The sequence below is a fragment of the Aulonocara sp. 'chitande type north' Nkhata Bay genome, linkage group LG20, assembly GCF_057382095.1.
Source record: "Aulonocara sp. 'chitande type north' Nkhata Bay isolate Kocher_YH1m ecotype deep benthic linkage group LG20, A_spYH_male_GT1.1, whole genome shotgun sequence".
In the NCBI taxonomy this organism is placed as follows: domain Eukaryota; kingdom Metazoa; phylum Chordata; class Actinopteri; order Cichliformes; family Cichlidae; genus Aulonocara; species Aulonocara sp. 'chitande type north' Nkhata Bay.
In genome coordinates this window covers 23,616,771-23,635,762 of record NC_141363.1, presented here as the reverse complement: position 1 = coordinate 23,635,762, position 18,992 = coordinate 23,616,771, and the positions used below count along the sequence as shown (strand labels likewise).

The 18,992-nt window shown below is 40.3% G+C and overlaps 2 protein-coding genes across 6 annotated transcripts; one reads left to right on the top strand and one right to left on the bottom strand.

The window, feature by feature from the left end:
* Positions 1-676: 676 nt before the first annotated feature.
* nr4a1 (nuclear receptor subfamily 4, group A, member 1) lies at positions 677-5,956 on the top strand. Its single transcript, XM_086277972.1, has 7 exons — positions 677-811; positions 1,838-2,642; positions 2,756-2,885; positions 2,991-3,154; positions 3,270-3,472; positions 3,579-3,757; positions 4,081-5,956. The coding sequence occupies exons 2-7, from the start codon at positions 1,848-1,850 to the stop codon at positions 4,335-4,337; spliced, it is 1,728 nt and encodes a 575-aa protein (XP_086134098.1). The 5' UTR covers positions 677-811; positions 1,838-1,847; the 3' UTR covers positions 4,338-5,956.
* A 9,943-nt stretch (positions 5,957-15,899) lies between these two features.
* gtsf1 (gametocyte specific factor 1) lies at positions 15,900-18,752 on the bottom strand. 5 transcript variants are annotated; one of them, XM_086277370.1, is made up of 7 exons: positions 18,730-18,752; positions 17,821-17,921; positions 17,617-17,723; positions 17,032-17,158; positions 16,849-16,938; positions 16,285-16,342; positions 15,900-16,204 (listed from the first exon to the last, which is right to left on the bottom strand). In XM_086277370.1, the coding sequence occupies exons 1-7, from the start codon at positions 18,741-18,743 to the stop codon at positions 16,129-16,131; spliced, it is 573 nt and encodes a 190-aa protein (XP_086133496.1). In that variant the 5' UTR covers positions 18,744-18,752; the 3' UTR covers positions 15,900-16,128. The 5 variants fall into 5 exon arrangements, with proteins under 5 accessions (XP_086133496.1, XP_086133499.1, XP_086133495.1 ...); XM_086277373.1 differs by having other exon boundaries at positions 16,285-16,362; positions 18,602-18,735; XM_086277369.1 differs by having other exon boundaries at positions 18,602-18,735.
* Positions 18,753-18,992: the final 240 nt, after the last annotated feature.

Sequence of the window (18,992 nt, the reverse complement as noted above, 5' to 3'; positions counted from 1 at the left end):
ACATTAAAATGAAACTATCATAAGACAAATAGACTATTCAATTTTTGTAACTGTGCAAACTTACAAATTCAGCTGGGGATCAAATAATATTTCCACCATTGTGTGTGTGCCTACTTTGTCCTTGCAATAACCCCTCTCTAGATGGGAGATTGAAGGATTTCTGTGCAGTCCCATACAAAGTAGAACACCTGATGGATATGTACACAGCAGATATGTAAAATGTAGGTCTCAGCAGTATTCTTCTCCATTCTTACCCAAAGACACCAGGCTTGAAAATAGCTCTTTTTTTTCTCTGTCTCTCTCACAGGAATAGAAAAACATCTGTGACTTCCTGTTTGTAAATGATAAAATCACAGTTTTTCCACCAATAATCAGCAAAGCATTCGCAGCCTATAACAAAGACATTCTTGTGGGGAGTCGACTATCAGTGTTTGCATGCGCAGAATTACTTTTATTTGTATTTGTAGAGTTTTATTTAGCCATGTGTGAGAGTGAGAGCGTGCCTGTGCGTGCGTGTCTGCTCAGGGAGGACAATGCTGCGGTTCTTGGTCGTATGCGCGTCAACGGAATCCCGTAGTGCGTCATCCTGTGACTGTTCTCTCGAACAGCGCTGTGATTGGCCGCAGACTGGAAATCTCCCCGCCCATGTATGGAAACCTTCCTGCGTCATGGGTAGAGTAAAGCCAATCGTATAAAGTTGTTCCCGGGTCCCGAGCTCAGGGACTGCTTCTCAGCTGAGAGACGCATAAGATGACACACGGTCGTTTGTGGAATACGGACCGTTCAAAACACTTGTAGACGGACCCAACAGGTGAGAATGAGGATTAATGATCTTTAATACAATAGACTTGAATGCAGGATGTCGTTTTTTCAGTTCTCAGATGTACGGCTGCAGCTGAATGATACTAAAACTTAATCTGGCAGCAAAATAACTTTAAATCGGAACGAATGCAGCCATCTGTTTACACCTTTATACACGAAAACGTGTTTGAAGTTGTGCTTGCAGAAATACATTATGTTGTAAGTTTGCTAGATTTACATCTACACTAATATAGGCTACGATTGGAATAAGTATGTCAAGTGGGTTCCCTCATCAGTCTTCTCCGCGGTATCGTAATATGTAACATGTGATTCATGGGTTGGCATTGGACCCATGTCTGAAAGTCAAGCTCAATGAACTTTGCAGGCGTGACTATATATATATACCCCACGACTAAGTGATATAAAAAAGCGGGTAACCTTCTCCAGTAATGAATGATGCCTAACGCGCCTCCAGCCGGGCTCTTTAATTTCTTCGAAATTCACCATGTGGCGGTTCCTTGTTGTGGATTTGCAGAGGGGTTCAAGAATGTCGCGCATGATGGTCTTCCTTTAAGACTTTCTGCATATCTATAGATGCTGCAAAGAAGCATACTTGATGTTAATTAGTGTTGTATCAAACTAATGCTTGAGAAGTTAAGACATCCAGGGCAAAGCCAGACATTTTTCATGAAAAATCTACAGCAACATAAATTAAAAACAGGCAATATTTTGCTATGAAATTTTGAGCTGAATCACTGCAATGACTTTGGGCCACTTTTCAGATGATTCTAGTCCGTTTTTATTTGAGTGTTTATAGTATTGTGAGCTTTTTCTTTCCATAATAATACTTTTATTCTAACTTTTAACCATTGGTTATCCAACGTGTGGCCCTGCACTTATGTTGTCTAAGGCTGTGGAGAAACAGTGTCTTCCACCTCTGTTATAGCTGGTTAACCTGCCAAAGCTTGAAGGTTGGGTAAAGATAATGACAGGATTTTGTGGCTTCTCTTATATTCTCATTTTTTGTGTTTTTCAGTCTTGCAGTCATGACTTGCATATATTCCCAGCACGGATCTCAGCCTAGTGAGAACAACCTCGGCAGCTCAGAGTTTCAGAACACAGACTTTATCTCCAGGCTGGCTGTGGGAATGAGTAGCCCACTGGACCAGCACCTCTCTGCACCATCCTTGCCAAGCATCGGCTCCCTGGTGGGCACTCCCACGGGAGACTTCGATGCATATTCATGCCAGTTTACTACGGCTCCTGCCCATGTTGCTCCATCCTCAGCGCAGGAAACTCCTTTCAAGCTCGATGAACTCCAAGTTTACGGCTGCTACCCTGGATCTTTCATGTTGAGTTACCCCGATGAATCTGTGTCCCCCACTGGGTCAGATTATTATGGCAGCCCTGCATCAGCCTCGGCTCCTTCAACCCCTGGGTTTCAGAGTCAGCACACATCCACCTGGGATTCAGCCTTTGGGCCATATTCACCCAGTCCAGGGTACTGGGCAACCGAGGAGACATCAGCACCCCATGCACCATCTTTCTTCACGTTTGGTGCAGGATCCATGGAGGATATGTCCCCTTTGGGTCAGCCACACTTACGAGATCATGATGCTTTTGCCTTGAGCCATCCTCACCCATCTACGCTGACCTTTCCCACCTTGGAGATGGAGCATGCACGCAGCTTTGATGGTGCTGACCAACTGGACGCTGGAAGCTTGTCACCCAAGCTGAAAAGTCCAGGTGGAAACGAAGGCTGCTGTGCTGTGTGTGGGGATAACGCCTCCTGCCATCACTATGGAGTTCGCACTTGTGAAGGATGCAAAGGGTTTTTCAAGGTAATAACATCTGATATCTCTGTCCTGCAGAATCACCTATTTGAAAACAGTTGTTATCGAATTGTTTGTTTGTGCTATGTGAGTTAAGAGCATTTCTTCTTTCTGTTTTACAGCGTACTGTGCAGAAAAATTCAAAGTATGTATGCCTTTCCAACAAAGACTGTCCTGTGGACAAGAGGCGGAGGAATCGATGCCAGTTCTGCCGTTTCCAGAAGTGTCTAGCTGTAGGCATGGTCAGGGAAGGTGAGCGCAGTGCAAACACACATGATTCATAGTGTAGAAGGATGCTAACACTGAACCTGAAGTAACAGATTTACCACATTTCTTATTTTGTTTGTTTTGTTACAGTTGTCAGAACTGATAGCCTGAAAGGGCGAAGAGGCCGCTTACCTTCCAAGCCTAAAATTATTCAGGATGTAACAGCTGCTGTGTCTCCAGTGAGCATGATCGCCGCACTCGTGAGGGCACATATTGACTCAAACCCCAGCATTGGGACACTGGATTATTCCAAGGTAAGAAAAATACATTTTCTACAGCTGTTTCAGTTCTTTTGGAGTAATCTTTGCTAAAAAATAAATGAATAAACTGAGATAGCTACCTAAATGTCTGCGCTGTGTTTAATTTCAGTATGTTGAGATGGATACCAGCCCTAATCAGAAAGAGGACGCCAGTGACATCAGACAGTTTTACGACTTGCTTACAGCCTCCATGGAGGTTATCAGGCAGTGGGCAAATAGCATCCCGGGATTCTCTGAGTTCTGTCTTGAGGATCAGGAACTGCTGCTCGAATCGGCATTTGTTGAACTCTACATCCTGCGTCTTGCATTTCGGTGAGTGTAACTTCCTTTAAAAAAATTTAAACTACCTCTTTAGCATTTACTTTTGACATTCTTGAGATATTTTATACAGCTAACAAACTGTGTTTCTCTTGTGCAGGTCTGATCCTAAAACGGAGAAGCTCATCTTCTGCAATGGAGTCGTACTTCATAAAACGCAGTGCGTACGGGGTTTTGGCGACTGGATCGAGTCCATCTTGGAGTTTTCACAAAATCTCCATCGCATGAAGCTCGACGTTTCCTCCTTCTCCTGCCTCACAGCCCTCGTCATAATCACCGGTAAGAAACTATCATGCTGAGTTCAGATTACAGCACTATATATAGGGAATCTGCTTCAAAATACTGACATGACAGGTGTATGACAAAATATAACATGGAGCACATTATATATCACAGCTGACCTAAACGCAATCTACACTGTGCTATATTTCAAAATATAGTCCGCAATTTCAAAGTGGGGTCATCTTTGATACCCTTATATTGGTCTTTATTTGCTTGTTTCCTCCCTCTGTGGCCACGATGCTATGCTTTCCCATCTGTATTTAGTTTTATTTTGTTAAAGTCAGATAAATGATTGCTTAATGACTCTTATATTTTCTCAGATCGGCATGGTCTTAAGGAACCAAAACGTGTGGAAGACCTGCAGAATCAGCTCATCACCTGCCTCAAAGATCACGTCTCTGGCTGTGGCTCTGGCTCTTTGAGGCCCAATTATTTATCCAGACTTCTCGGGAAGCTGCCTGAGCTCAGGACTCTGTGCACTCAAGGCCTCCAGCGCATCTTTTACCTTAAACTAGAAGACCTCGTTCCTCCGCCACCGATCGTGGAAAAAATCTTTCTGGATACGCTTCCATTTTGAGCGTGAGATGGGAGATATGCCATCTGTGATGTGAAATCTGGAGCTGATCTGAGAGCCAAAGCAAACAGACTGAGTGCTCATACTCCAGGTAGCAAAGTAAAACTGCATGCAGCTAAGAAATAAAAAAAAGCAATCCTTAGGGATTATGCATTATCAGAAGTAAAGTGCTACTTCTGACTTATAAAATGAAATAAAACTTGTAGAAGTCCCTTTTTGTGGAGCAATCACATGATTCTTTATTTGGTTAGGAAATTGTAATCTCTCAAGATGGAATTAGAGAGGTCATCTCATGGATCAAACAGTAACTGTTTACATACGAGGTGCCGTGAATGGAAACTTTGTTAAACTGAGGGAAATGACAGCACTTTTCCAAACAGTTACAAATGAATTCAAATAAGGTCCGCACCATCATTTGAATGATATAAGCAAAAAGCATTAATGTGATATTTTCAGCTCCAGTATTAAAATAGTCAATACCCACAGATTTATTCAGCAGTACAGTTCATGTATCATGAATCGACTCTGAGCAGCTAACATACTGTGTATTTTCCAGTACAGTCTTACACACTGGTCTTGTTTGTAAATGATTTTATATCTGTTATGAAGTCTGGTGTTGGTGCCACTTGAACTGTTTTATACAGTTTGTTTTGGATGAGTTGTTTTTATGTACAAAGATGTTCTCTTCTACTTCAGATAAACACTTAATAAAATGTCGAACTGCATGTTTTGAGTGCGTTTGTTGTTTTCTCTCTGAATGTTTAGGATATTTTAAATGTCTTAATTTATTTATTGTTTAGCTCAGGCAGCGTTGGGGAGTAATGAACCGATCGTACATCTTGATCATTCACTCGCTTCTTTTTTTGTTGTTGTCATTTTTGATATAGCTTCCTACCGAAACTATAAAAAGGAAAAGAACCATAAAAGGAAAGGAATGTTTTTTTTTTCTCACGCTGCCTGTCTTACTGTAATTGAAGCCCCTTTTGCAAGCTCCGCCTCCAATTTCCACTACAAAGTCATGCCCAGGCAGTGCATTTGGCAGGCAGCCACCACCACACACTTAGAGCATGTGCAAAAGGTGTTACTCAAGTCTCAAACTGCAACAGCATAATCATGGATAAATTTCCTGAAAATATCAATCATTGGTATTTATAAGCCAAGGTTCAGGGTAGTTATTGCATGGTGGAAGTTGACTGAGTGGTGCAATTCCCCCACCATAGAATCAGGTGTCTGTCTGATGGTCTTTGTATAAATATAAAGCCAAATTCGATATTAACTGTGCTTTTTCTTTAAATAGTGAGTATTTTTTTAAATGTAGTTCTTCTTATGCATAACTAGTGAACAATTTGCTGCAATAAATCCAACTGAGTTGTGTGAATTATTTGTTACATCTTACAGTTTTGTGTCACTTGAACTGTACATTGTGAATTTAAAAGTCGTTCCCTTTTTTTTTTTTTTTTTTCTTTTTTCTAAATGACATCAGAAACAGCAGTATGCGACATTACGTGATGGCAGAGCTTCAGTTCATCCTTTGTCATTTTTTTTTTTTTTTTTTTTTTTTAATAAATAGGACAGGGGGAATGAATGAGAGAGAGAGGGGGAGAGAAAGAAAGAAAACCAAAGGGGAGAAGAGACGGTGAGAAGGGGGGGGAAGAGAGACAAAAAAAAAAAAAAAAACTCCTGGGTCACCTGTATGGAGAAAAAAACAAACAAACAAGCAAACAAACAAAAACAAACAGAAGAGACAGCAAACAACAAAGAGCAACATAATAATAGAGAAAACAAAGCACCATCACAATAAACTAGCTAGTCATAGATATCAGTATTTACTAAGTAATAAACGATATTGTGCAGCACGCAAGATAGACAGCGCACAGTGTGCTTTGAGGCAGCAGCCAAGAAAGCTTTAGTCCACGTCTGTGAATACCCATGTGTGCATACCTGTGTGGATCAGCATGCTTGCATTCCAAAGGTTTCTCCATGTAATGATCTGCTAGGGAGTGTGGGGGGGCCACAGCCCCGTCCTCCAGGGTGTGAAGCGGGTATGGAGGAGATCAAAAGTCGTTCCCAGCAAATGCTTGTTGACCAAGCTATGAAGGTCGGTGTACTACAAAATGAGAAAACATCTTCATCAGTCTTACGACCAATGGCCTAAAAATTCTCACAACACAATGTAAAACTTATCAGGATAAACAAAAACAAGTGTTGAAGTCAGTTGGACACACGTCTTGATGTTTTGTGACTTCTGAAGTTGATTGTCACCAGTGTTGGAAAATTAACTAAGATGTATGAGATTCTGTTTGTTCATATACGATGTTCTGGTGCTATAAACCTCATAAAAATGGAAATAACACAACATACTGTAACTAAAAGAAGGAAGCCACTGTGGTAGGAGCCACTGGTTTGCAGAGTCACGGTCTGCTAACCTGGACTGAGCATTCTGGTAACTCTAATGGCTACCACCACTTATGAAACGATCAACATACTGCACTCAATAAAATGAAGCTAGCAGCTGACACCAAAACACCAAAAATCATTTACTGATTTAGTACAGATCAAGATCGAGAGAGCATTTGGGCTGTTTTCCCATATACTTGTATGTGACTTGTAGGACTTTCTCCAACCAGAGGCATCACCCGCTGCTATTAGAAAGAATGCAGGCTTAAGGCACTTCCACATTGGCTCATCAGAAACCACCTCTATCTTTTACATACAGTCTATGATAACTAGGAGGAAAAAAAACCCATGGAGAATACTTTTCCACTCACCAATTTAGTTAAAGTTTCCTCTTCAATGTAGCGGCATGTATTTCTATTTATGGTAGTTTCCATCATATTCCATCAAACAAACAAAAAGAAAGAAAGAAAGAAAAAGAAATCTGCATTGCTTGTGACTGTCTGGTGACCTGCAATTCACCATCTTGAAAAACTGTAACATGGCAACCTGCAGGAAATCTATGATTAGGGTTTTCTTTAAAGCCATTTAATAAAAGCAGGAAAATAAGGAATCTTGTTGTAATAAGCGGGACAGGAGGACAAGGGATAAAAATGCTGTGCAGTCCCACATAAAGATGCACACTTTTTCACCCTGACGGCAGCTGCAGCTGGAGTCATCACATCACTTGTGTTTTGTCTGCTTTAATATGCTGCAGCGTGCTGAGCTCTCTCTCAGTCACTGTATACTGTTGTGAATGTAGCCTGTTAAACTGAGTCAAGGTATTCTTGATTGATTGCCTCAATACCCTTTGACCTCAGTCAAGATGAGTTTCTTCCTTTGGCGACAGATCAGTACATACCGCTCAAAAGTGAATCCCCTCCACCCTCTTCCCTCCCAGATATGTGCTGATCTGTTTTTAGAAGCTGGTGGATTTCTCAGTTCGGTCTCAAGTGACCCAGACTACTTCATCATTGCATAACGAATATATGTGTGAGTGTATGTCAACACACACATGAACCTCATAAAAACAACAATGGGAAGTGACTCAAAATGCTTTCCATTGTTGTTTTTGTAGAGCCAAAACACATTTAACACATAAATATGAAAAACACACAGATAAATAAAATTGTGTGTGTGTGGGTTAAGCATGTGGCACTGCGACCCATTTAGCAGTATTTACATGGGATCATATTAACAGTCAAGCAGGAGAAAGAAGATGAGATGTAACAGTGAAGGCATGGAGACCTTTTTGACCTGATGATGTTGCAAGATGAGAGTTCAAAACCAAAATTAGATCAAATTCAGAGGAGGACATGATTGAGCATAAAATGTATTTAAAAGTCAGAGTAACCTTCACTAAAAAGTATCATGTGGCAACAACAAACTAAAAATGTGTTACATTTTAATGCTGTTCTTCCATTGTTGAAATGACTGTCTGGATGCACAGATGATGCCACACTAAGGTTCAGGGATCACAGAACTATTAAGAGTCACTACACTGCATCATTATGAGTGGCTCAGGATAGTGCTTTCTATCCTTAGCTGCACTGTACGATAGACCCTCAGTACGTGTTGTTCTCTACTGTGCACATCTCATGTTTCTTCATGACAGTTACAGAATCTCAGATCTCTGTCTGGTAAGGTAATGTATCTTAATACACAAGCTGGAAGATTATATAATTGGAAAAGTGAAGACTTGTCCAAAAAGAGCTACTATATAAAACCAGTATCGCTTTGATTACCAAACATGTGAGTGATAAAGATAGCGTGGATAGGACAACTCTTTTATGATCTACTCATTACACTTTGGTTGAAACTGGGGAAAGTGAGAGTAACTTGAACATGTCTTGTTAGATTTCAGGTGATAATAGATGAACAAGCTGTGACAGAGTTCCTCATGTGTGTAAAAAAATTCAAAACAAGACTAATTGAAAGGTTTCTGTTCCAAATACATGCTTTAAGCTTGCAGAGTGATGAGCTTCATAAGAGACTCATCTGACCAGGAGTGAAATAAAATCTGTTGTGTAACAGATGAACACGAGTGAGAACATGGTGATCAAGGGGTTCATCTACCCATGCAAATAATTGTTTTAAATATGTCCTTGAATGTGTTTAGATTATTTAAATTTGTTTAAATCATTTTAAAGAATTGTGATTAATTCACAGTAACACTCAAAACTCATTTTGCACAATGTAGAACAATCTTGATATCAGCCCTGCAGAGGCTTTGATCCTTGCCCAGCTTGTTTGGGTCATCAATCAAGCTGGGCATTCCTTGTTAATGGATTAAAACCATCAGAGATGTTTTTGTAATAGATTTTTCCAATTACTGAAGAAATCCATATTATTGCAAGTTATATATACATGTTTCTTTCCAGATGTTGCATAAAGCTTTTATTACAACAGAAGTTGTTGCAGCCACAAAAAAACCATAAAATTGTCTCCTAAGAGAACCAACTGAAAAGAGGACCCAGAGATCCTCTCTAATACAGAAGATTTATTAGAGCTTCAAAAATCACCAATTAAATGCACTCTACAGTTCATATCAGCGCTTCTCAAGACACATCTTGACATCAACTGTTGGACAGGAAGCAGCATGTGAGGCTGGGAAAGAATGTCTCGGATTCCCGGACCATCAGCACCGGCTCCCCTCAGGGCTGTGTTCTTTCTCCTCTGCTCTTCTCCCTGTACACCAGGGGTGGGCAATTCCAGGCCCCGGGAGCCGGTGTCCTGCAGGTTTTAGATCTCACCTTGGGTCAACACACCTGAATCACATGATTAGTTCATTACCAGGCCTCTGGAGAACTTCAGGACATGTTGAGGAGCTAATTTAGCCATTTAAATCAGCTGTGTTGCTTCAAGGACACATCTAAAACCTGCAGGGACACCGGCCCTCTGGGCCTGGAATTGCCCACCCCTGCTGTACACTAACTGCTGCACCTCCACCCACCAGTCTGTCAAGCTAATCAAGTTTGCAGACGACACCACCGTTATTGGACTCATCTCGGACGGGGATGAGTCTGCCTACAGGAGGGACGTTGAACATTTGGTGTCCTGGTGCAGCCACAACAACCTGGTGCTGAATGCCCATTCGGACCAAAACCTCTCGCCATAAGAACAGTTTCTTCCCTTCTGCTGTTGAACTCGTGAACAATGGCCATATGACTGTTCGCACCACAAACACATGACCCTATACTGTGTTCTCTGCATCTGTTCAATTTTTGCACTGATCATCACCTGCATTCATGTATATATCTATCTGCTTAGCACTTTTAATTTACATTTTTATTTAAGTGTTGTCTTACAGTATGTTTTGCACTAAGTACCGCAGCAATTTCCTAATGTTGTAAACCTGCTCGACATTTGGCAATAAAACCCTTTCTGATTCTGAAGGGGGCTACAAAACAAGTTTTTCGCAGTCAAAGAGCCACAAAAAAGCCATTGGAGGAGAAGAAAAGGATAAAAACCACAAGACAGTAGATCAGGTGAAACCTGGACTTTAGTCTGATATGTTCAAACATAAGCAGACAAACCAGAGCAAGACAGCCACAGCTTCCAATCTCTGCAACTCAATGACATCTAGAGTGTAAAAATTTGACTTTTTATTGTAGTTTGACTAGGAAACATTGTGCAATTCGTTAAGAACAGGAGAGTGATTGAGCTTCATCTGAGCCAAAGGTCTGAATCGTTATCAGTTTTAAAGCCCTTGTTATGACAAACCACAGTGAAGCAAGAGTTAGTTAACAATGGGCTTGAACTTCGTCAGACAAACAGAACAGAAAAAACTTAAACATTTGTTTTTAGAGAATATTATTCATCTATTTTACCAAGCTGAGATCAGAATGAGATCAACTTGGTTTCCATGTGGCCACTAATTTAAAATGAGTTTGACCCCATTTGTTGTCCTAAAAGCTGATACCGCCCACGTGAAGTCATATTTAGTAGTGTTTGACATTATCTGTCAAACACAGTGTAAGCAATATTCCAGCACAGACATGCAAAGCTGCGAGCAGAACAGGGTCACTAGTGTTTATCTCACTAGCTGGGACCACATCCTCAGTGACGATGATCGACGATGGATGAGGAACCGTGCACTGGTAAATGGTAAATGGCCTGTATTTGTATAGCGCTTTACTTAGTCCCTAAGGACCCCAAAGCGCTTTACACTACATCCAGTCATTTACCCATTCCCCATGTACTAACGAGAAGTGGATGAAAGAAATATTAGAAGAAAGAAGAAAAAAGGGGCGGGAGAAGGGTGGGGCATGAAAATGAGAACAGCAGGTATTGGTGAAGGGGCTTATAGAGCCTGAGGCCGGAAGGGGCGTGAATGAGGTGTGATCCCGCTCCTGAAATTCAGATAATATCTCCACTTATGATGTGACTGTTCATGGAAGGATGAATTGTGAAAAGTCCTCTCTGCTCAGATTCAGCCAATGCTCTAAACTGCAAATGGATAATGCAAAGTGCAAAGGCAGTCTAAGAGCGATCAATCTAATTTCTCTCAAAGCAGAGAACTTAGATATTTTTCTGTGGCCAAGTCAGTCACCTGATCTCAACCCAACAGAGTTTGCTTTTCAGTTACTGAAGATGAACCTAAAGGCAGAGAGGCCCATAAACAATTTAGGGCTGGCAAAGCATCTCAAAGGAGGACACAGAAGAATTGGTGGTTTTCCAGTCTTCAGACAGTTATTGACTTCAAAACCATGACTTAAAATTATATTAGCTTGCTGAATTACTTTTGAGGTTCTGAAAATGAGGAACTTAATATAAGGAACTGAATATTAACTTCTTTATGAATAATTCCTAAAGAGTTGAAAATGAAATTAAATACGGTTGAACACCTGCACATCAAATTACATCCTCTTTGTATGGAGGCTTGTATGGTGACTTTGAACCTAATGGTACCCCTTTCTTTTTCGCTATTTTGCAACTTCTGATCATTTTTACTCTGTTCATTAGCATCATCACAATTAATCCTAAAACAGTGACTCTGGTTAGTTGTATGCTCCCCAGTCTGAAGCCTGGAAGGAGACACGAAGCAGTGAACTCCCAGTGAGAAACAAGGCAGCAACCAAAAGTAACTTCAGGTGCCAGTGCATCGAAGACTGTATCACAAGATGAACTGATCTTGTCACTCCAACATGTCAGCATGTAGCTGATAGAGCTGGTGACTGCAACCTACCATAAAAAAAGAAAAGAAAAGAGTAAAACCAGAGACAAAGACGATTTTAACTGATAGCATTGATTACTTTGCCAGTTCTGTTGGTTACAGTAATTGTGAAATTAAAAATTGTGATACATATGACAATTTTGTATGACAAATTTAATTTTACTTGTTGCTACAGATGAAAAAATAAACATTCAGGATGTTTAAGTTAAATTCAGTATTTACAACTGTGGTACTTTCCGGTTTTTAATTCTACTTTTAAATCTAATACATTTTGATTCTTCACATAAAGACCCTTCTTGTTCAAAAGTTTTAACACAGTCCAACTTCTCAACTAAGGAACGGATCTTTTTCCACTTTTTGACATAACATAACACCCTCCCTCCCTGTGATGTCTTTAAATAAACTGGCAGCCTTGAAATAATCACATATGTATCTGATGCACAACCACGACAATGAGCACAGGGTACTACTAAAAATCTGAAGATTTCTTCCATGCTGAGATAAAATCACTTTCTAAAAATACTCATAAAATCTCAGATACGAACACCCGCGGTATTAAGAAATCAGAGAGCATCTGAAGAGCTATTTATAATACTGGCTCAGTTCAGTTTACCTCCTTTTTTTTTAAAGACACTTTATACCATACCATACCATACCATACCATACCAACTTTATTTCTAAAGCACTTTAACATAAAACCAGGGTTTCACAAAGTGCTGTACATGTTAATAGCATACGTAAAGAAAATTAAAATGAGATACGATAAAATAAATAGATACAATAAATTAAAACATGTTAAAACAAATTGAGTCAACCCCTCTAATCAATGCCAAAGGCTTCAGCGAATAAATATGTTTTAAGAAGACTTTTAAATTCAGAGACAGAAGAGGCCTGCCTAACATGCAAGGGCAGATCATTCCACAACTTTGGAGCAGCTACAGCAAAAGCACGATCACCTTTAAATTTATACTTAGTTTTCGGTACCTTTATGTCACATAACGTGTTATTTAAATAGACAGCATGGGCTCCTACTAGCAGTTATTCGTTGATAATACACAATTACATCATTGGCTGGTTTAAAAAGGGCACCGTGACATTTAAGCCTGCTTAGTGGCAAGATCTATATCAATACAAGCATCTTCATGTTCCACCTTAAGTGGTCATACAAGTAGTAACACAACTATAAGCAGCTCTTGTAGCTCATTGAAACATATGGGTGTTAATATATAGAACAGAGGTCCAGCAGACTGGGTACAGATGCATGAAAAATAAAAGGAAAAAACAGCATCAAGTTTCTTAGTCAGGTGTTGACACCGTGTCTTGCTTGATCAGCTTCAATGATCCTTGGCATGGATTCTACAACTGAAAATTACTGGTAGGGATTGGGGATTGTACAACAATCCTAAAAAAGAAATTCCCGTATTTGGTATTTTGATGACGGTTGTCATCAAAAGGTCAATCATATTTAATTAAGTTGATGTTAGCTAAAATGGTTAACATCAATTTAATATTTATCAGATGATTGGTGAATGTCCATGGATGGAGTTAATGTCATTCTGTAGGATACCAATCCCAGAAATACAGAAATATAACAAATTTGGTCACATACTATAAACTTTTTATTGCTTTGTAGAGATGCTTTCCTCTAATAGGACCGGAAAACCTTAGAACAAAATGTTCCCTCACTGTTTAATAGAGAGATCACTTCGCCTTAGAGGTGAAGGGTTCACGTTTTTTTCTTTACTCAGTCACCGGTTCTTACAGATGGTCACAGAGCAGTTTAGCGCCCCCGTGAACATTTCTAATAATAGCCACAACTAAAATAGACAGTCATCACATGAAATCAATAATGCCACTTAGATATGACAGAGTGGGCTGGCATGCTGCCCCTCACACTTGGATTATCGTGACACTTGCAACTAAGCTCACTCTTATGCGGCAGCTTTGGATGCATGACAAAGTTAATGTCAAGAGAGAAATGTTCTTTATACCCGGAAAAGCCACATGTTAAACATGTCCGACAAGAGAAGATCATTGAATCGATGTGTGATAATGAAGTCAAAGTGACAGAACGTAAAGAGAAAGAATGAATGTAGAAAGTTGACAAATAGCGCCATCCAGAGGTCAGAAAATGACAGTTAATACACAGCTGTGCTCAGACTGATCTTGGGTATGAATGTTACTCTGGCCTTTTAATGGTTCTGCATAATCCACACAGGATCAAATATTTACGTATATTCACTTTAATCTTTTAATACATGATGAGGGCCAAAGCACATTATCTTCTAGTTACTGATCATGATTGACTACAACTGGTAGTTTCTTTTTGCCAGAATAAAAAGGATTTGTTTGACAGCACTTACTGGATTGACCAATACCCAGCACAATGTGAAAGTCCAAGGAATTCAGTTAACATCTAAGGACAATTGTAGATTTACACGAGTTGGGAAGGCCGTTTCTAAACAGTTCAAACTTGTCCTCAGGATCTCCTTACCTGGATGATTGAGCATGTTCAGACAACTGTATGCAAGTTCAGGAACAACCCAGGAATCACTCAGAGTGAAGCCTGCCATGAACTGGAAACCAGTATCACAGTTTACCATTGTCATGGTCTAAGAAGGTGCTGGCCAAGAAAGACACCCCTGCTCCAAAACTGACACCTTCAAACTCGACTGAAATTTTCAGCTGTCCACGTGGATTAGCCTTCTGGAGAAAAGTTTTATGGTTGGATTAGACAAAGGCAGAACTATCTAGCCACAATGACAAGAAGCATGATTGACGGAGTAAAGGTGAGGCTCTGGGGATGGTTTACAGTCACTGGTGCATTATGAAAAGTGGAAAGAGTAATAGAGGATGACGTGTACCTACAAATTCAACTTCACCTCAAACCAACAGCTAGACCAGTTGAAACCTAAAAACAATTAGGTTTTTACTTCAGTTAATTTTATTTTCAAGCGTTTATGAGCCCTGATCCACAGGATATTTAAGGGCTAAAAAACCCAAACATTTTACCTCTATTAAAAATTACAACCACATCCAACCACTCCACACAAAGGCCCAGCAGGACTTTGCAAACCTCTTAAGTCATGTCAAACTGGTTTCTTGAACTTGATAGCAAGTTCACTGTACTCAAATGACCTCCACGTCATCAGATCTCAATCCAATAGAGCAGCAGTCCCTAACCCCCGGGCCTCGGACCGGTACCATGTGTTATGAATAAATTTTCTTTTTTCGGTACCGGTACTAGTTTTATTTTGTTGTAGTTATCCACGACACCTTAGGCCGGTCCATGAAAATATTGTCGGGCATAAACCGGCCCGTGGCGCAAAAAAAGGTTGGGGACCGCTGCAATAGAGCACGTTTGCAATGTGGCGGAACATGAAATTCCAGTCATGGATGTGTAGCAACTGTGATGCAATCATGTCACTCAAAATCTGAGGAATGCGTGGAGCACCTTGATGAAATTATGCCAAGAACTCATTCCAACTCAATTTTATATAGTACTAAAACACAGCTACCTCAGGGTGCGTTATATTGAATGCTAACCAATCAAAGCAACACTGAAGTCAAAGTGTTCCAAGCTGTTATAAGCGTACGTATGCATGCTGCACAACTAGAATAGCCACTACACAACTCATGTTACACCAAGCAGTTTGTTTAAAATGGCTGAATTACCTCCTCAAAATGTCTTGAAATTCTCCAGAGGCCTGGTAATGAACTAACCATTTGATTCAGGTGTGTCGACCCAGGGTGACATCCAAAACCTGCAGGACACAGGCCCTTGAGGCCTCCAGTTCCCCCATCCCTGCTCTACACCAACTGTTTTTGGCGTTTAATCAGACCTTGTGACTTGATGTCAAATATAGGATGTGCTGCAAATATAGGACTTGAAAAGTTTGCCTTTAAACCATCTTGAATCATTGCATAGCATGTGACTGAAAATGAATTTACTCAAGTTTCTTCACGTAAACAGCTTTATTAAGCAACAATGCAGTCTGACTAAACAGTGAGGATGCTAGAAAAAAAAAAAAAAAAAAAAGTGGACATATCACATCAACGTAGTCTGCATCTGGCAGAAGGCATGAGTCACATTGAGGGAGATTTAAAAAAAAAAAATGTTAAGAACAAATTTAAAAAGGGAAATGCCTAAACATGCTTGCATATGCAGTAAATACAAATTATAGCTTAAAAACCAGACCATGGAATGTCACTGGGTGATCTAAACGTTGGACCAAGATTGTTGGTGGGTCTTGTTTCCTGTCTGGTGGGAGAGAGACAACAGTTAGAGAACAAAGAAAAACTACTGTTAGCCGATTCAGACTGATGGAAGAGCTGACTTACTTTGGCCCAATGGTTTTGGTTTCACCCCACACAAATGGAGGAGCAGTGTTATCTGCCTCTGCAAGATGGGACAGTTACCTTAATACTTTCACTAAGTATTGTCTCAATGTCTCAGGGTGCAGCACAAAAAGTTTATATTTCAGGTGCATTTAGACCCAGACCCATTCTTAAAATGGAAAGTATTGTTTAACAGTCAGAAACTGAAGGGGGAAAAGCAGTTTTCAGACACAAGGTTCGAAAAAGGTTGACCTAGGTGAGAAATGGGATATTTCACATTTTACACAGTAGCAGTTCATCACAACAGCCCTGAACAATCTTCCAGAGTTAAAGAGTTTTATTCAGTAATAATTACTAAAACTAGCAACCAAGACCATTAACCCAGATGAAGCGTTTACAGAGGTCACAGATCAAGTGAGCGTAAGCTTCAAGCAGGAGGAGCAGTTGTCTTCAGCTTTCCATTACAAGGAAAACGAGTCTAAAGCACTTTAACGCTTGATTCACACAGCCAGGTAAGGGTTAGTCATCCTTGTGCCAATACCAAGATGATGAGGTTATAAGTCATACCTTGATCCCAATCCTCAGTCATGTTTGGGTTAACCCAAGTGCTGACTGGGACATGCCAGTTACAAGGTCCATTTGAACTTGAACTTCCATCTGTAACAGGGGTGTAAAATAAGAAATATTCACGAGGTTAAACATGATTAAATTTAAGTTAAAGAAAAAAAAAAAAAAAAAAAGCAGTCTTACCTTCTTCCATGTCCACAGGAACTCTGTCCTCGCAGGTCTCAGTGTGGTGAGCCAGCTCATGTTTGGGGACCAGGTGGCGAGCATTAAAAGGGCAGGTTTTTAGTTCACGGGCCAGTTTGGGATGGTTCTGCAGAGAGTTTGTATAAACAATCAAACTTTCAATCATGGCTAAAGTTTCATTCAAGCCAGGAAATTACTCAAGACCAGTACCAGCTTCGCCACTTAGCAATTTTTATTCTCCCTCATCCACCAGTGGAGAAAATTTGGCTACTTTAGCGTTTTGATGTTCTGCTGAATAAAAATAATTGTAAGCACTGGTTCAGTGGTTAGATTATTCAATAGGATCCTGTTTAACTCAGCTGCATGAAATCCAGAGGCCCTTCCAAGATTTAATGTTTGCATTGTAATGGCTGCTGTGAACATCTAACAAGGCCAAAGTCTCTTATAAGATTAAAACCATCACTGGAACTACAGAAACTAAAAAACAAAACTAAAATGAGTAAACTCAATTTGACAGACTAATGTAAAATAGAAAGAAAATACAACTAAAACCTAAAATTTTAAAGATACTAGCACTTGACTCACCTTCCTGCACTTTATGATGTGGTAAGGAAAGCGGCTGGACCGGATCTTGTGGTTTTTATCAAAAGGGCACTGAAGAAGTTTTTCTGGGTCTGTGTTTCCTTTCCCATCTTTAAAGGGGGGGGGGGGGGGGGGGGAGAGAAGCAAATGCATTAACTTAGGATTTAAAGTACTGACAACACCTTAATGTTAAAAAAAAAGTTTCACCATATTCCTCCACCAGCTGTGCTGGCTCTGCAGAAGAGGTCCTGCAGGGACTGCTGGTGCTTCCAATTACAAAATTGCTCGCCATCTGTAGCTGGAATTTACTGTGGGCAGGCAAACAGTTTAAATTAAAATATAATCACCCACCCCCAAATAGACACGCAGGAATTGTGTAAGCTAAATGCTTGCACTTTGGTAATGCCAACACATGGCACAGCATTCACAAGCTGCATAACCACATTAACCCTTCAGCTCTGCAGGTGTGCAACATTTTTCTGTTACCCCAAAGTGAGCTTAATTTAGCCTGCTGGTTTGGATTATTTTTAAATATAGAGAAGAAGAAAAAAATACTCCTAATGTGTGTACAAAGACAGAAACATGAGTGACCTTAGTGAATGAAGCTAGCTCTCCCCCCCCCCAACTCTTTGTGTCTCAGTATAGGTGCAGGTGGTTCCTACACCCCCAGTTCTTCTTTGACCTGATTAAACATCCCATGATGACCAAATATTCACGTTTGACTGATATAAAGCCATTCTATATGGATAAAATAAGTCGCAAAGCTAACTCGTGGACACGCTACACAGTACCTAGCTCATCAAACGTTACCGTAAAATATGCAGCAAGAAGACCTGGCCGGTTTCCAAAGTCTGTTAGCAAAAAAGTTGCCTAGCTACTCAGCACATTGCCTGAGACACTAACACGTGAATTTTAAACACCTGCACTTAACTTTTGTAACGTTTATAGAAAATGGTTCGAATAAAGCCTAGAAGCAGTTTAAAATTACCATGAAAGAGATCCGTTTCTCTCAAAAGACATCAAACAACCAGAGCCGCCCCACTTCTTTAAATCTCGCGAAGAGTCACGTGATTTTTGGCAGTTAAACTTTTTTTATTAGCTCTACGGGGATTTTACCTTTTTCCATCCATCCATTCGCTTCCGCTTATCCTTTTCAGGGTCGCGGGGGGCGCTGGAGCCTATCCCAGCTGTCATAGGGCGAGAGGCGGGGTACACCCTGGACAGGTCGCCAGTCTGTCGCAGGGCCGATTTTACCTTTTTTCTTTTTAAAAAATATTTTTATATGAACTATGAATGCTATCAATAAAATGTGCAAACTGAATCTCTGGCTTTTGGTGGAAGAAGCAGCTAATTAAATTAGTTGTCCGTGCAAAAACTAC